The sequence below is a fragment of the Eschrichtius robustus genome, chromosome 4 (genome assembly GCF_028021215.1).
Source record: "Eschrichtius robustus isolate mEscRob2 chromosome 4, mEscRob2.pri, whole genome shotgun sequence".
Taxonomy (NCBI): Eukaryota; Metazoa; Chordata; class Mammalia; order Artiodactyla; family Eschrichtiidae; genus Eschrichtius; species Eschrichtius robustus.
This window is the reverse complement of record NC_090827.1, coordinates 60,864,446-60,890,773: the sequence shown is the minus strand read 5'-3', so window position 1 is coordinate 60,890,773 and position 26,328 is coordinate 60,864,446. Positions and strand designations below refer to the sequence as shown.

Sequence of the window (26,328 nt, the reverse complement as noted above, 5' to 3'; positions counted from 1 at the left end):
AACATTTTTTTAATAAGGTGGAGAAATACAAATCCTACTTAGCTGTGTGTGTGTGTGTGTTTTTTTTTCCTTTCCGATGCATTCTGTGGGTGTGGGAGGAGGCTCAGCTTTCGTAGGCATCAGCCTAGAGAATGTACCGCCAGGAACACTGACAGGTCCAGCTGCCTATGGCTTTGTCGAAGGACGTGGGGAGCGCTCCATCCCGGAGGCTCACAGCTGACGCCAGGAGGAGGAATAGTTCCTCTTTAATGATGCCTGAAAAGTGCCTTTTGCAAATCATTAGCAAATTAAAGAAGGTGAAGGCATTTGGGCCCAGGTTCCAATTAGACAGAGATCCACATAATAGCCTAATATTTATTGAGCTCTTACTTTGTGCCAGGCATTGTGATAAGCATTCTACATGGTCTGTCGTCTATACTGCAAGTAGTGGAGAACCTGAACAATACCTTAACCCCCAAAGGCATTTGTTGTTGCTTTAATAGGAAGTCTGAAGTCAGGCATTCTAGTCCTGGCTTGGCAAGATCAACAGTATCATCAAGGAGAAAGGTTCTTTCTCTCTTTCACTTCCATCATCCCTAGTGGGTTGACTTTCATCCTTAGCTTCATGAGATGGCTGCCACTGTGCCAGACGTCACATCTACTTAAAGGTAGGAAGGAGGAGGGACAAGTAGGCACTAAGAGAATTTCTCTTCCTTATATATTCTTTTTATATGGAAGCAAAATTTTTCCAGAAACCCCTTAGCCTATATCCCATCAACCTCATTTTGCAGAACTGGGGCACATAGACACCTCTAAGTGCAAAGGAGGCTAGAAAAGGAGCATTTAGCTTTTATAGCTTCTGTAGGTAGACTGGCAAGAGAGGATTAGGAATGGCTATTGGGTTAGTCAAGCAACAGTGTCTGCCTTATATGGATTAGTTATTTAATCCTCTCAATAACTCTATGAATGGAAGTACTGCTGTTAGCCTAAGTTGGCCAACGAGGAGATAGTAATTAAGAGACTTGCCGAAGGTCATGCAGCAAATAAGTGGTCTGGCTAATAGCTTTAACTATGACAGGCAGCTATCTAGCAAAATGGTTAAGAAGACAGGTTATTGAGATAGACTACCTTCCAGGGTTTGAATCCAAGTTGTACTACTTTCTAGTTATAAATCCTGGGAAGTTATTTAACCTCGTTCTGCCTCAGTTTGCTCACTTGTCAAATGGGGATAATAATAATAATTATCCTAGGTTTATTGTAAAGATTAAGTGACCTAATACTTGAAAAGTATTACAGGATTTGGCTTTTAATAAGCATTGGAAAAGTGTTAACTAAGAAGCTATGAAGCAAGCAGCTTCATTTATAATAACCCCAAAGTGGAAATAGCCTACCTGTGCCCCATTGGTAACATGGGTTAATAAATTGTGGTATATTCATGCAGTTGAATGCTATCCAGCAATGAGAAATGATGAGTTATTAAAATACCCAACAACATAAGAGAGTCTCACAGTGAGTGAGTCTCATAATCCAGACATGAAAGAGCACACACCATATGACTCCATTGATTTGAAGTTCAAAAACAGGCAAAGCTAATCTGTAGTGATGAAAGTCAGAATGAGTTTCCTTCAGAGGATTATGTTTGTGAGAAGGTACGAGGGAACTTTCCGGGGTGCTGGAAAAGTTCTATATCTATTTTTTTAATTTTTTTGTACAGCAGGTTCTTATTAGTCATCCATTTTACACACATCAGCGTATACATGTCAATCCCAAAAGTTCTATATCTTTTTTTTTTTTTAATTTATTTATTTATTTATTTTTGGCTGTGTTGGGTCTTCGTTTCTGCGCGAGGGCTTTCTCTAGTTGTGGCGAGCGGGGGCCACTCTTCATCGCGGTGCGCGGGCCTCTCACTGTCGCGGCCTCTCTTGTTGCGGAGCACAGGCTCCAGACGCGCAGGCTCAGTAGTTGTGGCTCACGGGCCCAGTTGCTCCGCGGCATGTGGGATCTTCCCAGACCAGGGCTCGAACCCGTGTCCCCTGCATTGGCAGGCAGATTCTCAACCACTGCGCCACCAGGGAAGCCCAAAAGGTCTATATCTTGATCTGAGTCGTGGTTATGCAGGTACATACACATGTAAAAATTCATTGATTCATTGATTTGTGCACTTAAGATGTATGCATTTTACTGTATATAAGTTATACTTCTATCTTAAAAGGACATAAAAATTTTAAAGAGAAACTAGGAAGCGTAACCATAACCATTCATGCTGACTGACATCTTTGCAGAAAACCCTCAGAAGAAAATGTTGGCAGGAAGAGAAAGGAGGCCCACCAATATCATGGGTCATTCGTCTTCTCTCAGAAAGCCCCCGCAGCCCTCTCCTGCAGCACAGGAAATTTCCTCTGAGTCATATTCCCAGTCTTGGAGATGTGTCTGCCCTGGAGCCATCCCTGCCCTCTTGCCTGACTCCTAGGTGATCAGTGGTGGACTTTGGTGGTGAGGCAAACAGGAATACAACATCTCTCTGCATTTCACGGGCGTTATCCTGTTAGTAGTCAAATTGCCTACAGATTCACCAGTCAGAATGCCAGGATGCATCAGCCTGGGAATGCCCCCAAGAACTGTCCTGCCAAAGGCAGATTTCTATGGAGCTGACCACCTAAAGAGCTCCGGCTCTTCGTGGAACAAGAAGGCATGGATGGTGCACCCACTGAGCTGGAGACAAAGTGGGGCAAGAAATGGACAAGGGCATTTAGGCTGACAAGGCAGTGGGGCTGAGAAGGCACCAGGGCTGCCTCAGCCCTTTGGGCAATTCTAAGCTTCAAAAAGATCCTCTGAAGGAAACGGTTCAGAGTCAAAGCAGACCGATACTATGAACTTTCTTAAGTTCTGGTACTTTCCAGGGCTGCAGGGTATAAGAAATGACTTGATTGTGATTTGGGCCTGTGGGAGGTGGAGTGGAAGGAAGGGGTGTGACCTTTGACCAGGCAAGAGACTGCTGCATTTTATGACACCCGAACACAAAGCCTTTTTTTTCCTTTTCAACCACATGAGAAATTTTTTTGAAATTTCAGTAACCAATTGAGCAAACAGGAGAGGAATGAGCTGGATCGGCCTGCGGCCCTCAAGCACACCGTGAGTGTGGCGAGGAGAGAATCACAGCCTCAGCTCTGGGTCACCAGAGGAGGGGCTGCCTTTGTTTAAAGTCTGTCACCACGAGAATCACCCAAGGTGCTCTCTGCACTCCTTCCGTCCCCTCTGCTTAGGAATGCCTGAGAATCCTGCCAGAAAACTGAGGCCTGGGGGAGGGGAGCCTGCCCACCAAGTCTGCCCGGGAAACGGGTCCGGATCAGTCTCCATCCTGGGTTCGGGTGGTCCCAGGCCCGGCTTTGGCCTGTGCTGCCCCAGCACTTCCCTGGTCCCCTTAGTCTCCAGTCACCAGAGGGATCCCCCTCTTCTTAAGGCTCCAGGGCCCTGGATGGAGAACAGGCAGTGAATCTGTAACAGTTACACATCCTCCATGTGGGCCTTTGTGTGCGCTCTTGCCCTGGACCACACACACGTTGGGACTGGGCCCACTGCAAAACCTAACACTGGTTCAGAAGATCCCCTGCAACCTGAAGGAGGCGTTAGGTCGTCTTCTTCTCCCACCTCACTACCCATGGCCCACGCCCATATCCACCTTAACCTCAAAGCGGCCGAAGAGAAGGTACTCACCCTGCCTACGTCCTCCTTCTCTCCGCTGCCCCGCCCAGAGAAGCCCCAATGTGGTTCCTCCAGAATTTCGGGTATCTGCTGGCATCCTTGCTCAGCAAAGCCTCCTCCTGAGGCCGACCACCACAGTCAGCCTCCAACTTAAAGATAATGAGTTTGGAATAGATAGCTAGTGGGAAGCAGCCGCATAGCACAGGGAGGTCAGCTCGGTGCTTTGTGACCACCTAGAGGGGTAGGATGGGGAGGGTGGGAGGGAGGGAGATGCAAGAGGGAAGAGATATGGGAACATATGTATATGTATAACTGATTCACTTTGTTATAAAAGCAGAAACTAACACACCATTGTAAAGCAATTATACTTCAATAAAGATGTTTAAAAAAAAAAAAAAAACAGATAGAAACCACCAAAAAAAAAAAAAAAAAGATAATGAGTTTGGGAGGGCATCTGACTGACAAAGACAGGTGCTGCTTCTGGCGAAAAGAAAAAAAAAATGGTGTATTTCCTTTCCCCAGGAAGCACAACATTCTTCACAAACGTTATTTTCTCATTAGCACTTAACAGCCTCCACAGGGAGCCCGATGATATCATGAGCCCTGATTTCACCCATAGAGAAATTGAGCCATACACCAGTTCTGCCCGTTCTGATTCGATGGCTGGAAAACAGAAGGTCTTTTCCTCTTTTTGGATTAGAATTAGATCTCATTTCCATCAACAAAACACTCAGGAGGATGTGGCTCTTCTGCTTTGAACAAGTGTCTTCTTCAACACAGTTTGATGGCTTTGGGGCATGCACATTCTGTCTAGACCTGTGAGGGCTTTCAAATGCCATATGGTTGGACCAGACTCTGATTAGTAATGGGTTTGCAGATGTTAGATGAACCTTCTGGTGTGCCCTTAGCAGCCCAACCAAACGCAACATGGGGAATTTTGGTAAGTGTGAGGGTCCCAAACAGTGGCTTCACTCAACCTAAACAACATTAAGACCTAGCTTTTATGTTCAAGTATACATATCATTTTAAGATTATTTGGTACTCTCTCCCTCTCTTAAATACTTGCTGAAGTTTAGCCCATTCAGTGCAGGGATGGTAAGGCCCGCCTGTGTTTAGGCCGATTGATTGATGGCCAGCATTTCAAGAGCTGGTGACTCTGGTCTATATCATGCACAGAGAGAAGAAATCCCTGCAGTTTCCAAAGTGGAAACAAGCGAGCAAAAATAGCAAAAGTATGTTTAGAGACCGATCCAAAATATCCTATTAGCTGGTAGTTTTTATGGAATGTACAGACATATCAAAGGGAAGATGCATTTCTGCCATCACGGCCCAGCATATAAGCCAGAGAATATTTCTGTTTTTCAAAGGGTAGAAAGTCCATGTTTTTACTGAATGAATATTTATGGAGCCCTTTCTCTATGCCAGGCACTAAGACACAAACAATAAGCTGCAGTTCCTGTTATTAGGGCTCCCAGCCTGATAGGAGACAAGCATAGGGAGAAATGGCTCAGGATAATGTGTGCTACGATTAGTGCTGTGGCCACACAGAGAAGAAGGGCTCTTTCAAGTTGGTGAATCTTCACAGAGGAGGTAAGGCTCCAGAGTTCTCAGAACTGGGCTGGGGAGAGGGGAGCCAGGGTGGGAAAAGCAGCAGATGCAAAGGCAGGGAGGGAGACAGCAGATAGTTCAGGAATGCACGCTGATTCAGATTGCTAGAACGCAAGGCTCATGAAGGGTAGGGTTGGGACATCATAAAAGGTGTTATGTGCTGACCCAAGGAGTTCAGAATTTATCCTGAGGCCATTGTTGAGCCTGCAGCAGGATAAAAGGGAATAAAAGCGATCACATGGTTGGGTAATTTTTTTAAAGCCCACTCTATTGGCCCACACTAGAGAATGTATTATGGGAGACAGAGGAAGACGGGTGCTTGATTGCCTTACAAACATGGGGCCCAGACTTCAAAAACACCCTTGCATTTCCCAGTACAATACAGTGGGATGGTTATAAGGTTAGCCTGGAGCCAGACAGTTTCAGGTTCAAGCTTCAGCTGTGCCATGTACTAGCTGTGTGACCTTAGGGAGGTTACTTAACTTTTCTGATCCTCTGTTTTGTCATCTGTGAAACCAAGATAACAATGGATATTACTATTGAATGAGATGATGCATAGAAAGTGGTCAGCACAGCGCCCGTCTATATAGAGTCCTCAGCTCATTCTCTCATTCATATATAGGTATGTATTTGAATTCCTACTATGGATCAGACAATGAGGATGTGTGGTGAGCAAATCCACTACAGTCCCCGCTCCGTGTGAATCTTAGAGTCTAAAGGGGGAGGCATGCATTAAACAAAGCTCCCCATAAGCGATTGCATAGCTACGTGCCAATTTCAGTGCTATGAAGTTAAGATACAAGGTGCTCTGAGCACATGAAGGGTTGAGGCTGGAGGAGGGGGGTGGATTTAGCAAAAGAATCCGCAAAGGCCCTTACGCTAACACTGGAAGGGTGGATAGGAGTAACTCAGGCAGGCATAAGAGGGAGAGCTGTTTAGGCAGAAGGACTTGAGTACAATAAAAAGCTGGTTTGTTCTGGGATCTGGTGGGGAGCAAGGCTGAAGAGGCAACGCTGGGCTTGGATCACAAAGAGCCTTCTAGGCCTCAGTGGGGATGTGAAGGTTTATCCTCTGTGCAGGCTTCCTTTCCTCCCCTCCACCCTCAAAGGGGAGTGACACGGTCCAGTTGGCCTTGACGGTTAGCAGTTCCTTAGCGTGCAGACCTTCAGCAGCTGTCGGGCCTCTGCGAGGCAGGCCTGGCGTGATCCCCCGAGACCGCAGGCCAAGGCACCACTCGGGCTGACTTGGCCGCCCAGGAGAGCGCTTGACTGTGTTTTGATCGAATTTCACCAAATTTGCCAAAGCTTTGTCACATGTTTTCTCAGGCACTTGACAAGCCAAGGGCAGGAGAGGACATGCTGTGGGGGGTTGGGGGGAGAGAACAGGTGAGCAACACAGGTAATCAGGCCATCTGGGACTCTGGCACTGGCCCAGTTTGCTGCTCACAAAACCCAGGAAGAAGTGACAGTTCAGGGCACTCGTCCACCGGCTGCCAACGTTGCAGACCTACCTTCCTGACACCCAGTTGGGCAGGAGGCAAGAGCACATGCACAGAACGCAGACTCTCCACCCTGGAATATCCTGTAACTCCCCTCAGCACTGGGAGAACTTGCCTACCTGTCCCAGCCATCAGCCCCCAAATCTCTCTTCCTAGCAAGGCAAGAAACCCGGGCTCAAGCCAGACCTGGTTTTTTTCACATATCAAAGGATAACACACATGGAAACAAATAGTTTTCTATCCACCTAAGAATCTGCTTTTCTTCTGAGCAACAATCTGTCAGCTGTTCTTGCAACATAAAAGCTCTCATTTGACCAAACTTCAGGAAAGACATCCATTTGTAAATTTACAAGGAGGAATTTCAGGTTAAGTTGGCCCTTATACCCCTAGATCTGTCATTTGGGCCAAGTCTGAGAGATTTCCTTCTTTGAGTCACTCCATTTCAGGCACGTGAGCCTGTCACTGCCTGGGCAGGGACACCATGTCTAGTAAAGTCACCTCTAATTTAGAGGTTAATGGGTTCAATTTCTTTATTCTATTTACTCTGCCATTTTCTCAAGGAAATATTAGAACTAATTCTTTTCTTCAGAAAGTAGCTCTACTTTGGGTGGGAAGGTGTATGGGGCACTACATTATTTTGGGGGGGGGGTTGGTTTTGTTTATTTTTACTTTTAATGACTTTTTTGAAGTATAGTTGATTTACAATATTGTGTTAGTTTCAGGTGTACAGCTAAGTGATTCAGGTATACATATACCTATTCTTTTTCAGATGCATTTCCCTTATAGGTTATTACAAAATGTTGAGTATAGTTCCCTGTGCTATACAGTAGGTCCTTGTTGGTACATTATTTTTTTTTTCTTTTAATTATTATTTATTTATTTTTTTGGCTGTGTTGGGTCTTCGTTTCTGTGTGAGGGCTTCCTCTAGTTGTGGCAAGCGGGGGCCACTCTTCATCGCGGTGCGCGGGCCTCTCACTATCGCGGCCTCTCTTGTCGCGGAGCACAGGCTCCAGACGCGCAGGCTCAGTAGTTGTGGCTCACGGGCCTAGTTGCCCGGCGGCATGTGGGATCTTCCCAGACCAGGGCTCGAACCCGTGTCCCCTGCATTAGCAGGCAGATTCTCAACCACTGCGCCACCAGGGAAGCCCTGTTGGTACATTATTTAAACTTGTTTAGCTGTGCAGTCTCACATGGGCTCCTCCTTGCTTATTCTATAATGGTGGTTGCTAAAGTACATTCTACCGGCCTTTTTGAGTCTGGGCACAGTGTGCTGGTGGGGAATTCTAATTCTGACCCTGTCTCTACATGATTCTTTCCAGGCAACACTGCCCAACTTCTTCTCTTAGATGTGTAAGGTCAATTACATCACTTCCCCTCCCTGTGTCTGTTCCCTCATTTATCAAATGAGGGGCTGTAATCATGCATCACTTAGACCCTCTCTAGCTCTAAAAAATTTTTTGAAATCCTGGAATACATCCTTAGCTGTTTGACTTAATCAATTTGGTAGTCCTGTGGAAACACGGGTCCTACCTATGATAAAGCAGAAATGATATTTCCTCAGACTCTCTCAGTGATTCTCAATGTTGAAGCCAATGGGATGGCATTTGGAGATGCAGCTTTTGGGAAGTAATTAGGGTTAGATGAGGGCGGGGCCCACATCATGAGATTAGTGTTCTTATTAGAAGAGACACCAGAGGGCTTTCTTCACCACCCCCTCCCCCAAGCACATACCAAGGAAAGGCCATGTGAGGTCACAGCTAGAAGGTTGCCACTTACAAGCCAGGAACAGAGAGCTCTCACAAGAACCTGAATTGGCCCACACCTTGATCGGACTTCTCAGCCTTCAAACTGTGAGAAGCAAATTTCTATTGTTAAAGCCACCTAGTCTATGGTATTTTGTTCTGGCAGCCTGAGCCAACTAGGACAGCAAGCATTCTCTAGGATAGTCATGGTGCCTGAGCCTTGGATATCTTCATGATGAAAGTCATGGCGCCTGAGCCTTGGATATCTTCATGGCGCCTGAGCCTTGGATATCTTCATGGCGCCTGAGCCTTGGATATCTTCATGGCGCCTGAGCCTTGGATATCTTCATGGCGCCTGAGCCTTGGATGTCTTCATGGCGCCTGAGCCTTGGATATCTTCATGAAGACCAACCCTTATGTACTCAGAGCAATATGGAATGTATCATCAAACAGGCAAAGCAGAGGCTTTTAATGCCTTGTTCAAGTGAAGATGACCAGCGTTGTCCCACAATTTCTATACATTGCTGTGTGTTAGGAGTCGGAATTATCTGAACTAGACTGCAAAGTACTTTAAATAAGTACTAAATAGGTAGCCACGGGAACGACCAACTCAGTCCTCTTTGGAAGCAGGAAGGGTAGGAGTTATAAAAGTATACGAGTCAGAATTAAACAAGAAAATGGATGTCTCCAGCCACAAAACTAATTCTTGCAGCATGTCATTTTCAGCACTATAATGATTTCCATAGTACAGCTTTTAGCTCCACTGGAAATGACAATGGAGGTGTCACCCTGAATATCATGCACTTTAATGGCATCTTGTGTATTCTTATCCTTTCAGAACCAACTCAAATGTCATCTCTTCTGTGACTTTTCTCAATGTCATTTGAAAATGACTTTGTATATTTTTGCATTCCACAGTCCGCATACAATATTTATTCATCTTTCCTTGGGGCTCCCATTGCAACTTGCTTGTAAATCCATAAGGTGTTTATCACATCATATTACAGAAAGTTGTGTGTCCTTTCTGTCCTGTTAGATAGTGAACTCTTTGAGGGCAAGGCCATGGACATAGAAGTTACTCAATAAAAGCTTGAATGAATGAATGAAGTCTTGCTCCTTTGCGTATGACTCATTCTTCATTCATCCCAGAATTCCAAAGACTCTGACTCAGCTGCCAGACTAAGGCTCTCTCTACCTCCATCTGCCCACCTATTATATGATACTATAAACAGTAGTTAAACATTGCCTTCTTTTTTTTTTTTTTTGGCCTCAGAATCTTCAATGAGTCATGGGAGCGACCAGGATGCAAAGCCAGTATGCTCTAAGGTCACATGTGAAGATTTGATGTTTTCATAATATTTGTCCCAACTGTTGTTTTGTCCATATTTCAGAGACCTCTTGACCTGTATTCATCCTGAAATTGTTGACACTTCACAGCTGCCAAAAGTCAACCACAGAAACATGGACTATTATGTGGCCTAATTTGGGAGGTCTGCCCCCAGTTTACCAGGAGAGTAACTTTCCTGTAGTTTACTGTCTTGACCAACAACTTTAAATAAAATTAAACCAATCAGCTTGGCAGGGGTCAGGTGAAAGCCCATCAGAAATGAACACGCAACATCGCTAAAATGATAAGCCACTGGAAAATACAGTCAGTACACAGAGAACTTTTCAGGATCCCATGGATGGATGGAAACTGTCACTTTATACACAGATATCATGAATTAGCTAACAAAAGTCCCTCTGTCGTGATGCTTACTGATTAAAATGTAACTTCCTCTCGGAAAAAAAAAAAATTAAACCAATCATTTTGATAACAATCCACGTGTTAAATTCAGTTAAATATTGAGAAAATTCTGTTTTCAGGTTAAATTCTATAGCACAATTTTCCATTAGCTACTGAGTCTGTCATGCAGCTGAATGAAGAAGTGAGCAGATTTTATCCCAAATGCTTACATCCCTCTGCATTCCTCTTTTCTCCCTTCCTCTGTGCTAAAATCTGGCCCATTTTTTTTTTCCCTTGCGAATCTTGATCATGTTTGGCTGTTACCTATATGCTACCCCAAAGGAAATCTCCTCAGAGTTTGGAAAGTTAAATAGTTGAAGACCTAACAAGACATCAGGCATCAGTGTATGTTGTGGTGAAAGGACAGAGGTTGACATTTTAAGCAAGTTTCCTGCCTTCAAATAACACCAGGTAGGCAGCCAGCCCCCAGGCAGCTATGATAGATGTGGCCATACTAAGTGATGTGTAGAAGGGAGTAGAGAAATACTGGGGTATTGTTTTAAGTAAAGTTCTTAAGTTAATTCATTTTTCCACCCTCCCTCTTTACCTCCCTCCTTATCTCCCTTACTCTCTCCTTTCCTCTCTCCTTCCTTCCTCCCTCCCTCCCTCCCTCTCTTCCTTCCTTCCATCCCCCCTTCCTTCCTCCTTTCCTCAAGTACTTATTGAGCAATTATGATGACCTAGGCACTCTTCTAGGCTTGGAGGAAACAGCAATGAATAAGACCAGGTCCCTGTACCCTCATGGAGCTTACATTCTGGTAGAAGAGAGGTAAAATAGGCAAAGAAATAATATGCAGTTCCAAGAAGAAACTACTTTATTTTATTTATTTTATGAAAAATAAAAATGAGCAAAGGGTGTGACAGTTCCTCAAAAAATTAAACATAAAATTACCATATGAACCACCAGTTCCACTTTTGAGTGTATAGACCCCAAACAATTGAAAACATGGTCTCAGACAGCTATTTGTGCACTCATATTCAGAGCAGCATAATTCACAATAGCCAAAAGGTGGAAGAAAGCCAAGTGGCCATCAGTGGATGAATGGATAAACAAAATGTGGTGTATACATACAAGGGAATATTATTTAGCCTTAGAAATGAAGGAAATTCTGGCATGTGCTCTAACATGGATGAACCTTGACAATATTTTGCTAATAAGTGAAATAAGTCAGAAACAAAAGGACAAATATTGTATGATTCTATTTATATGAGGTACCTAAAGCAGTCAAATTCATAGAGATAGAAAGTAGAATAGTGGTTTCCAGGAGTTGGGGAAAGGGAAGAATAGAGAGTTATTGTTTAATGGGTACAGGGTTTCAGTTTGGGAAGATGAAAAAGTTCTGGAGATGGATGGTGGTGATGGTTGAACAATAGTGAAAATGTACTTAGGGCCAATGAACTGTACACTTAAAAATGGTTAAAATGTTATGTATATTTTCACAATAAAAAATCAAAAAAAATCTTTTAAAAAATAAGCAAGGGGAAGGAGTAGGAATGACTTTGGTTAGGACTGTCTGGGGACGGCTCCTCTGAGGAGGAGCTGACATTTGAGTAGAGATCAACTAGAATGATGAGGAAAACATGAGATGATGACATAGGGGAGTAGTTTTGGATTTTGTTCTAAGCACAACCTTGGTTAGGTTTTGGTCAGTTAATCTGATTTGCCACTTTAAAATATTATACTGGCTGCCATGTGAAAAGTAGACTGAAAGGAAGAAATCTGGAAGCTAGAAGACCAATTAAGAGACTGTGGCAGTTGTCTAGACAAGTGACTGGTGGCTCAGGTGATGTTGAGATAATAAGGGAGGTGATGAGCAGAGATTGGATTGGGATATCTTTTTAAGGTAGAGTCATCATGATTTGCTGATGGATTGGATGGAGGAGGGGCAGCGAGGGAAAGAGATGCATTAAGGATGATATCTGGGTTTTTAACTGAGTAACTGAGAGGCCTTGCCATCCACTGAGATGGAAATGACTAGAGGAAAAGCTAGTTGGGGAATGGTAAGGCGTGTGGAGAGGCAATCAAGAGATGTGTTACATAAAAAGTGAAATCATAAACTCAGGGTCTAGCAGAGTGCTAGTACATAGAAGCCATTTATTAAATACTTGAATGAATAAATGGATGAATAAATGAATGAATGAAACTGCGTAAATGGAGGTAAGGAGGAATGAAGAAAGGAAACTAACTCTAAATTTTACAAAACATGAAAGAGAATATTTGGCGAAATGACATGGTGGTAAAGACACCAGGCTAGAATTTGGGAGAACTAGGTGCGAGTCTAAGACAATATTTCCAGACTTCAGATTCCTTCTTCCTCTCAGCTTTTAGTCTGGGACCTCCCCCTTTACTCCTCCACAGGAAACGTGCTCACAGCTTTATTCACCCCAGTGGACAAGCCCATAACCCTTGCATCCCTGTGCGAGGTTGCGGAGCTCACAACCCTAACAGGGAGCAACCAATCAGTGAGCGCCTACGGCAGGGAACAGCCAATCAATGAGCTCCTCTGACAGGGACGAGCCAATCAGTGAGTGGTTGGCTTTGCACTCACCAACCATGCCTTCCCCACACGCATCGCACAGGCTGGGCATCCCCGCAAGCGTTGTGCAGCAGCTCCCTCGACTGTCCAGAGCAATTCTCATAAAATCAGTTTCGCAAAGTGTCTCGGTTTTTAAGGGCATGGCTTTCAGCAAGCAGAAGACAAGGTTAGTTCTTGCTGCGTATTGGCTGGACTTGTGTTGACTGATCCACTAATTGCTCCTGCTGAGCCTTCAGGCTGGTTCCTCCTGATAGTCACCAAGGGAGGAGAGAGCAACAGTGGGAAGAAAATATTTTTAAAGTCACCTTCTCAATTACAGAGGCACAGTGTAAAATGAGAAAGACGTGAAAATACTGTAAAACGGCCTCGCCGCGCAGGTTTTCACACACTAACCACCTTTGTACTGGCTCTTCTACAGGACTGAGGCTGCAGAGCGCGTCTACATCAACCCTCTCGCCTGTTTCTCTTCCGGCAAAGAGCAGCCCACCAACGGCCTTCTGGACCAGCTCTCCGCAAAGCCCTCCCGTCTCCCCTACCGGTGGAACGCCCAGCACCTCGGTCCTCCCAGATACAGCATCGGCCCGGACATTTCCATCCGCCAAGAACGACTCCGCAGAGCCCAGAGAAGAGGAACCCACCAGCCCAGCCTCCAACTGGGAGGGCACAGACGCAGACGCCTCACCAACAAGCGGTGGGGTCCACTTAACACCCACGCTCGAGGAACACACTTCAGACACTCCCGAGGCCAGGGTGCCAGCTACAGGGTCGCAGCCCCCCGTTGAGTCTCCCGCACTCACCTCCCCTCAAGCGCCAGCCTCATCACCTTCACCCCCATCAACCTCACCACCAGAGGAGGTTCCCTCTGCCTCTGTGAGCACCAACCGTAACTCCGCTGAGGCCAGCACCAAGCCCACAGGAGCTCTAACCACATCAGAGCCCCCAGCGGAGGAGCACAGCTCTGGCCACAGAGCCACTTCACATGCCCCAGCTGAGCCAGTGCCCACCGAGACCACGGCCCAAGCAACTGTGCCCCCCAGAGTGACCTGTATGCTGATAGACACGGAGACCACCACCGCCTCCCCCGGGGTGATCATGCAGGAAGTGGAGCATGAGCTAAGTTCAGGTGAGTCTCTGGCTAGAGCACGTGGCCTTGATGACACTGAGGTGCTAAGAATGCCGTTCAGTTAACCAAACACAATGGATTCAGTTTGAATTTTGGAGCGCAACACCTAGCTGAATTATAATTCCTAAGAATTTCCACAAGTGCAAACTTTACTTTTAGTCTCTTAATAATTTCCCCATGATAGTTCATTAATTGTGGCCCATCTTTATAATTTGTCTTCACATATGTCTTCATGTATGTAAACCAATGAGACTGGTTAAGCAAAGGCTTTGGGTTGAGCTTCCTGGGTTTCAGTTCTGGCTCCTGACCTTGGGCAGAGTACTTCATCAGGGTGCCCTTATTTTTCCTCATCTGTAAAATAGGGATAAAGAAAGCTGTATCATACATGGCTCTTGTGGAGATTAAATGAAATGACATATAAAGTGCTTAGAATAGTTCCTGGCAGAGAGTAAGTACTCAGGAAATGTCAGTTGTTATTATGATTTTGCTCGATGTATTAATGCAGTGTTTACCTCACGGAAACAGTCAAAGAAAGTAGGGGGGGCTGGAGAGAATGTGCTTATTCTTTAGAGTCACTGATATATTTCATGGGAAAGACAGTAAATTTTATGGAATGTCATGTTTGTTTTTATTCTCCCAGAAACCCTGTAAAGTTAGTATTATTTTTATCTTGATTTTGCAGTCTTGGAAATTATGATAGAGATTTAGGGTCTTTTCTGAGGTCACATGCATCTGACATTGAGGTGAAGTCTGGAAACTTTAGGGCATTGGGCAGGAAAAGGCCTGAGTAGGAACATTTGGCCTCTTGATTAAGAAACAGTGAGGTGAGAGCAGCCAGCAGGTGAAGGAGAAAATGGAGCTTTAGCCCCTCGCCTGAGTCGTCTCGCCAGGGGCCATGGACTCAGAGGGCAGTATTTGGGACTGAGCCACACAGGACCAGCTGGGGGTCAAAGAAATGGCTGTGACTGAGGAGAAATTAACATCTTCTAACAAATAATTGATAAACAACCATTATGAATGGAAACTCTGGTAAACAGTGGAGGTGGGGAGAAACAGAGCTCAGATTAACAAGACGTAACTCCTCATGGAGGAGATCACAGTTTACTAAGGGATAAGGTCCCAAAGAATTGCAAATTCTTATTTCAAAGGCCCAGTGTATATCAGTGAGAGTCCCAACAAGAGAGAGAGATACAATCAAACTGGGATAAAGGAATGAATTACAAAGGTACAGCTGGTGTATAAGAAAACCACAGGGGATCATAATTGCAGAGCTGTCAGGAGTCAGGCCTAGGAGGAGAGAATAGTAACCAGAACCCAGAAGGAGGGTCTTGTAGAATAGACCACCTTGGGAGGAGTAGGGAGGGACACAGCTAACTCAAGGTTAACCTCTGGGAGTGAAGGGAATCTATACTCTGCCCTCCCTCTCCCCCCCTACTCTGATATGCAGCCAGAAGCCAAGGACAAAGAAGCCCGTTGTGGTGCATACAGTTCAGCCTCCTGGAGGGCAAGTCAGAGAGCAAAGTGGAGAAAGGTGGAGAGTGGATCTGGAGAGGCAAAAGGAGGGAATCCGGCCCTCGCAGTCCAAACATAGCTTCCTCTGCGTAGCCCCGTTCCCATTAGCGCCCTGTTTGTACCTCCGGCCAGCACTTAGCACGCTGTGTTTAGATGTGTACTTTCTGTCTTTACTTTCTGCCACATCCCCACTTTCTGTCTGATACTTTCCATGCTGCCAGCATGCAGGGAATATCTCAAGAATGGACTCGGTACCTGGAGCAGAGTGGGTGTTGACTCAGTGTCCTCAGGTCTGTCCCTAACAAAGGTGCCATCCAAGAACAGGCTTGAGGCAGTGGCCCCATCTCTTCCCTTTCCTAGTTCAGACCTCACCACCACCTGCACTACTTCTTCAGTTTTCTAACTGGTTTCCCTTCCTCCACACTCTGCCCGCTCCAGGGTACCGTAGACATGGTGGATCATTATACTGAGCAGAAATTCTGAGCTTGGCATGCAAGAGACTCCCTAATGTGGCATAACCTACTGCTTTTTGCAAGTCCCTCAGTTTCATGGGCTAGATTATCCAAGACAGCCCTGTTCCACTGTTCTGGCTTGTGTTTTAGACCATGTGTCTTGATTTCCTCAACTCAAAGCCAGCAGGGCTAAGAGACACAAAATTAGGGACAGAGCTGGGTCATGAACCAGAACTCTATAGTTCTAGGGAATATGGCCCCCAGTAAGAACTCCAGGGTAAATGAATGAAGGAAAGATTGAATGACTTGAGAGGAAGGTGTGACAGGTCAGAGGGAGGTCACTGAGCATGGCCAGTGTACATTTCATAGACCCAAGGGGATTCATCCCTTCTGATCTATTAAATCGAAGAATATTTACTGTGCATCCACCAGGACCCGGTGCTTGATGCAAAGAAGTATTAATAAGCGTAAGACCTGTCCTCTGAGATGTTACAGTTCAAGTAAAAGGAAAGGACACAAGTAACTCTTAACACCACTCAGTTTCTGATCTGAGAATGAACCAAGGTGGGTGGGAGGATCTTTGAGCAGATGTGATACAATCTATTCATTTCAAGGGTGAAGAAATTGCGTCCCAGAAGTTTAGAGTGACTCACCCAAGGTTACACCGCCCAGTGGTAAAGCTGGGCCCAGAGCCCAAATCCTTTAAACCACCACTGGGTCTTCTTTAAGCACCAGGATTGCTGCACGGCTCCTCCATCAGCCCAGCAGGCTAGGCAGCACCCTGTGACACTGTGCCCACAGGTGACTATCTGCAGATGTTTTTGTTTAGAGACTCTTGTGCTGCCTTAATAGTGGCAGTAATCATACTACACTTTTGTTGAGCATATTGTCTTATCCTGTATGAGTTCACATAGCATATTTCTATAATCCAAGGACTTATCCATTCAACAAATATCCAGACATAGTCGCCAATAAATAATTCAGAAACAAGGTAAATGTTATGGGAGTTAGATTTGACTGGCGGGATTAGGGAAGGTTTCATGATAGAGGGAGCACATGAGCTGAGTTGTAGGAGATGAAGGGAATTGCGGCCCGAGGAGAAGACAGGGCAGGGGAGATTCAGGCACCTGTGTGCTGCACATACCTGGGTTCAGAATCCAGCCAGCAGTTGCAAGCACGGAAATTGCTCTGGTCGGGGTATCTGGTACCCTCCACATTGCCAGCTCTGAGGGTTAATGCTCAGTCCTGGCATACCCGACCTAGCAGCAGCATTTGACACAGATGGTCACTGCCCTCATTTTGAAGCACTGTTTCCACTTCACCTCCAGGACACCTCTGTCTTGGTTCGTCACACTGCTCCTTCTCAGTGTCTGTCGCCTTACTTCACCCCCTCCCCTTCCTACACTGGAGCACCCTGGGGCCAACATTTCTTCCTCTCCCCCAGCTCTCCACACGCACGCTCTCCTCTTCTCCCCACACCCACTCCTGAGATGACCTCATCACGTCTCGTGACTTAAAATGCCATCCACATGCTGATAGCCCGGAGATGTAAAATTCTATCCCTGTTTCATTTCATTGAGCTAAAGACATGTCGACACCCAGCTGTCAGCTAACTCATGGTCTCCAGTTGGGTGGCTCTTAGGCATTTCAGATGTCATACGGATCAGATGAATTACTGATTTCCTCACCCCTCCGTCCAGTCCTCCCTCAGAAACTGTGGGATAATCCTAGACTTCTTTCATCTCTCATATACGCTGCATCTGGTCCCTCAGAACCCAATTTCCTCTCACCCCTCGGTCCTCTCTCACATGTGGGACTTTAATACCCCTGTAACCGATCTCACTACTCACCACACCTTTGCCGGAGAGACCCTTTTCAAAACCCAGGACAGATCCTGTCCCTCCTCAGCTCTAACACTCCCTTTGCTTGCCCTTCTTTTTTTTTAATTTTTTTTTATTTATTTATTTATTTTATTTATGGCTGTGTTGGGTCTTCATTTCTGTGCGAGGGCTCTCTCTAGTTGTGGCAAGCGGGGTCCACTCTTCATCGCGGTGCGCGGGCCTCTCACTGCCGCGGCCTCTCTTGCTGCGGAGCACAGGCTCCAGACGCGCAGGCTCAGTAATTGTGGCTCACGGGCCCAGCCGCTCCGCGGCATGTGGGATCCTCCCAGACCAGGGCTCGAACCCGCGTCCCCTGCATTGGCAGGCAGACTCTCAACCACTGCGCCACCAGGGAAGCCCTGCTTGCCCTTCTGAATCAGAGTAAAAGCTGAAGTCTGTGTCATGCCTGCGGTGCTCAGCACACTCGGAACCCGCCCTGCCTCAGTGCTCTCACCTGCTTCCACTTTCACCAGCAAACACACTGCAATCTTACCGCTTCTTGAACAGACCGCAGACCCTCTTGCCCCAGGGCCTTTGCACTTACCATTCCCTCTGCCTGAAACATTTTCCTGCTGGGTCTTCAGTGCCTCGCTCCTTTTCATCAGGAAGGACTTTGTTCAGCTGTCATCTCCTCAGGAGCCTTTCCTCATACCCCTGTCTGAAACAGTAATCGCATCACCATGGATCCCTTTATCCTGCTTTACTTTCCTTTTAATCACTTATCACTTTCTGACATTACGTCATTTATTTGGTGAGTAGGTGTCTGCTTTCTGCCACTAGACTGTCAGCTCCATGAAAGCAAGGACGTTGCCACAAACAGGAAGATGTGGGTTACATCCCCAACCCCTGAGACAGAGCCTGACACATGGTAGACTTGAAATAACACTTGTTGGATAAATGTGTGAAAGAGGCAATCAGCCAGTACCAGGGAAGCTATTTAATCTCTCTGAGCCTTGGTCTTCTCACCAATAAAATGGGGTAAGGGTAGTCTCCAAATGATGGGGTTATTTAAAAGTTTAGTTGAGATAAGAAACTAAATACCCCTGTAACTGATCTCACCACTCACCACACCCTCACCGGAGAGACCCGGCGAGGGTCTATGTACAGCATAGCGGCTGTTGAGCAATGACTCTGTTGATGTCTATGCTTGTTATTTTACTATTATTTACCACTATCATCAGCATCATCATTATTGTTATTATTTGGCTATTGTGATTGCTATTATCACTGTTACTGTGTTTATCATAATGAAGACTGTCCATCATCTTCAACGAACTCTTATTGAGCTTTCACCGTGAGTCAGGCATCTGGCTAGACAGTGGGGATTTGGCCATGAATGAGACAGTCGCCACCCTTGTGGAGTTTACAATGTCGCGTGTACACAGCATGGCAAGTAGCCTGTGGATCCCAGGATGGATCCCAGGATGTGTGGAGGAGAACATTGCAGAAGAAGCCAGAAGGAAGATTTCAGGACAAGTGTTAGAGGACCCTGGGTAGCAGGATGAGACAACTTACTTTACTTGACAAGCCATTGATAGTCACCAAAGGCTTTTGATCAGAGGCAGAAAATGTTCAGAATTATACCTAAGAATATTCAACTGGCAGGAATACATGTACGTAAACTGCAGGGAGTTCAGGACTGGTAACACGTAGACCCGTTTATACCTGGTTTCCGGTTGGCCATTGTCACTGACAGACCATGTCATTTAGCTACTCTGACTTTAAGCGCTCTTCACTATAAACTGAACACAAGAGAGACAGTCTTCCAGGGGGTTTGTTGTTGTTGTTGTTGGCTTATCATACCACAAAAATTGTTTATTAGAATTATCCAAGGCAGAAGGAATGAGATTCACATTCATATGAGGCTTACTGAGAATATACGTGTTCTAAGAACTGGGCTTGTGACTTACACAGGTAACCCTCCATCTAATCTTCAGAACATTCCAGCGAGGTGAGCTGGATGGGATCTCTGCTGCAGGTGACAAAACAGGCACCTGTTTAGTGACTTAAGTCCTCACTTGAGTGACCAGGCCAGGATTCAAATTCAGTTCTCCTGAGTGACCCTAAGTCAGGTCTTCCTTCCACTGTACCCATCCTAGCTGAATGCGTAGAAATGAAAAGTTGGGAAGGCCCTACGGCCTCCAGACCTGCTGTGGACATGAGCCGCATGGGATGTTGTCAAACGCCCAGGGCTGCCAGCTGGGCCTGAGGGGTAGGGCTTCCCGATGGGAGGAGAAGCAGGTGGTAGCCGCAGCCATCCGAAAGCAGCCGTGCAGAGGAAACGAGTTTTCATTTTCGTTTCTCAGTTTTTGTTTTGCTTTTAAAGGAAAAGAGAGAGAGAGATGTGATGTGTTAAATATGGATAGTCTGGGTTATGAAATCAGAGCTCTTCAGGGGTGGAAGCTATGACTACAGTATGTTTGTGACATCCTGAACTGAACTGAACGGTGCCGTGTGAACGCTTACGGGATGAACTGATACCGCACCCCAAATTATACTCGAATCGTCCCCAATTCCTACATATGCAAACTTTAAAATTATAGTCACTCGGCTTGTTGCAGACTGGGTATTCTCTCTTGTCTGTAAAATCCAAGTGGCCCCTGGTCTTATGCTGTCCTATGCTTTCCATTACAAAGAGAAGGACTCATAATTGTGAAAACGGGTGAAGGCCTTTGAACTTTAATTTGCTAGTCTGACTCCAGATTTATTCAGTATGAACTGTGCTAATAAATACCCTGAAAGAAAGGACACCAGGCAGGCACAGATATCTAATCCTCTCTGCATCCATACCTGCAAGGGACTTTCAGCTGTCAAAACACCTCCTTATTCCAGACCAACTCTTCGGATAAATATAGATTTGAAAAATGAATTAACTCCTAGAAAAGGGGGAAGAATCATTTTTAAAGTATTCATAGAAAGATTTTAGGAGTAAAAAAAATATATATGTATTGTAAGTAATACAATAGTAAGTTAATGACCATTATATTTCGATGATCTATTCGAAATATATTAAAGGGGGAAATGAGGATTTAACAAAAAAACGTAAAAGAACATTAAACGTTTATTGATCAGATTCTTCCAGATTGCCCAAAATATATCAGAAAGCAATAATCCTAAAAAATATTGTATCTATCTTAGACTCAGTTTTACAAATATTAAGTCATGACATGCCCAGGCCTGGCCTCTAACAGTGAATGGTGCCAACATCTTTTAGCCCAACCCTCCTTCCCTCTCTGTGTTCTTTCCATCACCGAGAACTGTTGGTTTGAACTCTTAGTAGGTCCCAAATTCACCCACTTCTCTTCGCTCTCCTTCTCATGTCAAAGCTCCCATAATCCCACCACATCTCTCTTTTCCCATCATGCTGGCTCCTGTCTTTGGTCCACATGAACTGCAAGGCTGACAAGGGTATGTATTATAAATCCTCACTCACATTTTTTCTTTTGTGCCCAATTTCTTTAAACTTAAGCTAAACCTCTAAGCTTGCTCACACCAAGTAAACTCCCATAAGGAGCTCCAACTGTCAGATAATATTCCAGGTAAAAAAAAGATATTCTAAATTCTTGTCTCTACTACTTTTATTTCTCCTTTGGTTTACTTTTACTGCCTAAATCTTAATCTGGTTTTAAAATATTTCCAAAATATCCTTTGAAAAATACATGGCAAGGTAATAAAATCAGCTAGTTACCACTGGTATTGTCATCTAGTAGCAATGCAACGCCATCACATACTTCGTCTCTCCTTTCATTGCATTTAGAGAGTTTGTCTCCATGGAACACTTTCTTTTCTTCTGCTTCAAATATTTTCACTAGTCACATATGACTGAAGTGATTTTGGAAATACTTCACTGAGAAAGTGGAATTTAGCTTGTAAGCACAGCTGCTGACATCATAAATGCATCTATGGCTTGTTGGCTCACTGGGAAAACTGGTTGGAATATTCCCGATTCCATATCCAGACTGAACTTACTGTAATCTTCTGACTCAGAAGAGCATGTCTTTTTCGTTCAAAATAATAACAGGAAAGTGAGACCAGATCAGCACTAACCCACTGTGTTCCTCAGAAAAGGTTCTAGAACTCCCGCCCTGAAGTGGGTTGAGTCAGGAGTATTGCACGAGGAGAACACATAATGGATACTAAGTTGATATTGTCCTCGGTATGCCTTGTTCTCCGGTCCTGGGAAAGAAAAATATCGGCCAGTAAGAGACAGAGTTTTATTTAACAGTATCTTGCTTTTATCATCAGACCCACAGGCCTTCAGGGATAGAACGCGGGCTCAAAATTTAAGGTGAACTTAGGTTAAAGTCATAAAATCTCAGTAAGTCCATGGAAGTGGGCCATCAAAAACACTTTGCCATGTTTCTGTTTGGTGAAATTATGGGGTCATTTCAAAGCCAGGCTCTAGGAGGGTAAGAATGTTACTTGTAGTACGAACTTTGGCATCAGACTGCCTGGTTCACAGCTCACCAATGCCATTTACTAGATGGATGACCTGACAAGTTTATTCATCACTGAGTGTCACATTTTCCTCATCTGTAAAATGAGGGTAATAATAGTACTATAATTGCCTTATAAGATTCCTTTTAGAATTAAATGAGACAAGTATATAAAGAGTCCCTTACATAGTTAGCACTAAATAAATGTTGGCTGCTCTTATTATTACAGTTGGGTCCCTAATTCTCAGTGTGGTTACCAACAAGAGTTTGACTCTTCTAGACTTTGGTTTTTTTTTAACTTGAAAAAATAAAATGTTTGTGACAACACTTCGAGACTCCCAAAAGGATTATTACTGTAAATATTAGGTAATCAAGATCCATTTTAGCACCTGCCTATAACACAATACAGAAAAGGATAATCTAAAAAGTGTGAAAGAGAAAAGTAACTATGTTCACATTGGAAATAGTAGCACTTTCATGAAACTTGGAAAATCCAAAGATAAGGGTTAAAGAGTGCATACAACTAGAGATTTCTAGCGGGGAGAAGATAAATCATGGAGGAGGGAGGATACAAAAGCTGAGCTTGTAGGATTTTGCCCAGGCTCCACTTGCACCTGACAGTGGAGGATTAAGAGCTGGAGGTTGCCTTCTTCCCCTAACTGGCATCAAAGTTTGGAAATTATTTTCTTTCCAAAGTTTTTAACTCTAAAACCTTGGGATCCTGAGTCTGGGAGAAATTAAAGCTTGGTAAGATACAGTCTCCAAAAGCAGGTTCCTACCTTGCCTAGGTGATTAATTACATGGAGGCAAAGCTAAATTAACTAATGGTTCCGCAGAGATCCCCGAGTCCTTGGGCTGCAGTAATTATAGTGTCACTGCCCTTTGTCAAGATGTTGAGACAGGTGACCTGAAACTGACTCTCTGCTCCCCAGCCGAGAGTCATTTTTCCATGACAAAAAAATGATAAACCTGCACACTGCAAGTTTATCATTGCAAACAGAGTTAGGACTCTGTCTTGGGCCCTAAGAAGTTCCTCCCTTCCTTCTTGCCGGGTCCTTGGAACCAAGAAAATGCCAGCATGGAAGGCCTTACTTGCCAAGGCTGATGAACCTCAAAGGGGTCTGAGCCTTCACCTGCAGACTAGATGAGTCTCAAAAAGGGCATATACCAATTTTTCTGGTTTATTTTCCCCTTCGGTATTGTTTTATCTGTGGCCATGTCTCATTTTCATCACTGGAATACTGAAGAGATAGAGGGAATACTAAAGAGAACAACCAAAAAACCTTCTTTTTCTGTCTTCATGGAGGTAAATGGCACCTGCGATACATGATTCTCCCCTCTCTGTGGGGAATTTGCAAAGGGATGACTTCAGAGTTGAGATCCCCAACTTGGCCCCTTAAGTTGAAAGTCAGAGGCTACAAAAGGCTGACTTCTCAGCCGATACATACCTCCGCCTTCCCACTGCCACACAGCTAGTTGTCCCCAACTGGAAGCCCCCCAGGTTTTCAGGGTTTCCAGTATCTTTTTGATACTCTCAAGGCTAATTGCATTAAAGATACTCCGATAGCAGAGAGATGTCAGGATTTCTTTCCCTCTTTCTGATTTGACTCCTGAATAGAAATATCTTTGTCCTTCAGTCAAAGGATTTGATGACCTAACATGATACTGCTCACCCACTCACACTGTAGATCAGAATTTTCACAAGAGGAGAAGGAGACTTCTCCTCATCCAGGACAAACAGTAGAGGGGATTCTCTGATCTTTTTTTTAATAAGTATTCCCCAGAAATCTCTCCAACACTGTCCCTCCATCCCTCAAGAGGTCTAGGGTAGGTCTGACTCAGAACTGAGATCCCCACTCATGTCAGAGTGTGGTTCTCTCAGCCCAGAACAGGTTATAATTCAGCCCAGGCTGAATTACATTTATTATATAAGGTAATTTTGAAAGAGTTATGATAGGCTTCTAAAGCCAGGCACTGTGAATCTGCCCTGCAGGAAAGAATGAGAAGCAGAAACTGACACGAAGCATGTTTAGGGAGAATCATCAGGGCTTAGGTAGCGTCATGGTCTTAGAAATACAGTCTCTGTTCATGTCTGCACTGCTACCCCGGGGGTCAGGTAAGTCAGGACAGCTGTCCCTTCTGTGCCACATTTCCCCTGTTTTGGCCTCCACCAAGAAGCAGTATTCAGGACGCTGCCACGTTCCCTAAAGTAGTGACAGGTGTTGACACTGGCCCTGATGACCCCGACCCTCTGCCCTCCATTCTTCCTGGCCTCCTCCAGGGGATCTGAGGGCTGTGATCTACCCCCAGTCCAGCATCTCACCCCGAGTTTCTTTGTGAAAATTTGGTTCGTGGGAGCAGTGTTCCCAAAAGTATGATTTAAGTCCCTACACAGGTAGTATGCAAGAGGATGAACCTTTTTTATTCTAATAAAAACTATGCTTTTGTTTCAATATGAATTTGAGAAAAAAAAACTAAAATAGCACATCAAACTCATGATTTCATAGCTGTCATTGCTTAGGGTGTGGCTATATGTAGTCAGTATCTAAAGAAAAATAACTTAAGTTAAAGACAGATATTAAGAAAATAATAGCATCAGTTGATGTGGACATGGCAAAAATCATGAGAGTGGTATAGAGATGTTTGAATTTTGAAAACATTGTCGTGACGTAGAGGATGGGGTCTTGTCTCTGTTTATTGCCTCAGCTATCAGTGCCTTAAGGCTTTTACTTGGGATAAGACCAAGAGGCAGAAAATTTAAAAGAAGGCAAGCCAAGAATTCAAAGGTATCTAGTCCCAGCTCTGCCACTGATGAAGTCTGATCTCAACCAAATCTCTTAATTTCTATGTTATCATCTGTAAAGTGAAGGGGTTAGAGGCAATGAACCTTCTTAATTTCCTTTCAACAGTAAAATTACATTATTCCATTGGTCATGATCAGGCTGGAAGCAAAACTTGAGCTTGAGATCCGCAATCATTTCGAATACTAGGGTTGGCTCAGATCTTTTCTGGATTCAAGTTTCTTCCTGGCTTCAGAGTTTTTATGGATAAGAGACGCCCAGAGACTGAGACCTGTGTAATGCACTTCATGATGGACAAAGTATTTTAAATACACTGTTTAATTTGTAAAAGCACTCTGAGAGGAACCAAGTGATTCATCAAAGTTGGGCACATAGTAAACAATAAACATCAGTTGTGTGACTGATTGAACGAATTCTCACTTTACAGGTAGAGATAGGGACACAAATGAGGCCATAGAGGCGGGAAGGAGTAAAGCGACTTGCCCAAGACTATTCAGCTAGTGCGTGTATAAAGCCAGTCTTCACGCCAGGTCTTCTGGTCACAGAAAGTAGAGGAGCATAAGTTTGGGGAATCCAGCCTCAAAGGTTGAATCCCATTTCTGCATACTAACCAGTTGAATAGATTTTTGTTAACTGCTTTTGCTAAACTCCTACGTGGAGATACCTACCCCGCTCTGCCTAGCTCAGTGCCTGGCACAGGGAACTGCAGTAAAGGATGGCTGCTGAGACTTTTATGACCACGATTGTTTTTCTTAATGCTTTTATTACTGTTCTTGGCACAATACTAGAGATGTCCCCTGAGAACTGTTGTTAAGCCAAGACTGAATTCAGTCTTTAAGGAGAGTCTGTTAATAGCATACAGATGTAGGGGTCACCCCTGTTTCGGGAAGAATCCTTACTCCCTGTGGGCTCCTTTTGGTCTGGAGAGCACTGAATGAGAGGAATGCTCCCTGACGTGATGTTGATGGGAAGCTGATGTGTGGCCATCGGCTTGTCAGGATGCTGTAGGGAAAGGGGATGAGGAACACTGTTTGCTATTCTTAGAAACCCAGCCTAGTTTACATTACAGGTGTCAAAGGAGAGCTGGGGTTGGGCGACCTAAACAGGTAGTTATAAAAAATTCCAGGTGGGAAAGAGGCTTCATTTGTGTTGGGAAAGATTGTAATTGTAAGTGAAGTAAGGAAATTTTAAAACCATGGTAACCAGGAACTGTGCCGACTCGTGTGCTCCGTTTGGCATTGATTACAAACCTGTGCTCCCTGCATCCTTAAA

General features: G+C 44.7%; 1 protein-coding gene across 1 annotated transcript in view; it reads left to right on the top strand.

The window, feature by feature from the left end:
* PARM1 (prostate androgen-regulated mucin-like protein 1) overlaps positions 1-26,328 on the top strand; it is a 104,579-nt gene that overhangs the window by 54,370 nt on the left and 23,881 nt on the right. The window contains exon 2 of the mRNA XM_068542818.1: positions 13,271-13,975. Within this exon, the coding sequence (XP_068398919.1) occupies positions 13,271-13,975 (705 nt within the window). The remainder of the gene's footprint in view (positions 1-13,270; positions 13,976-26,328) is intronic.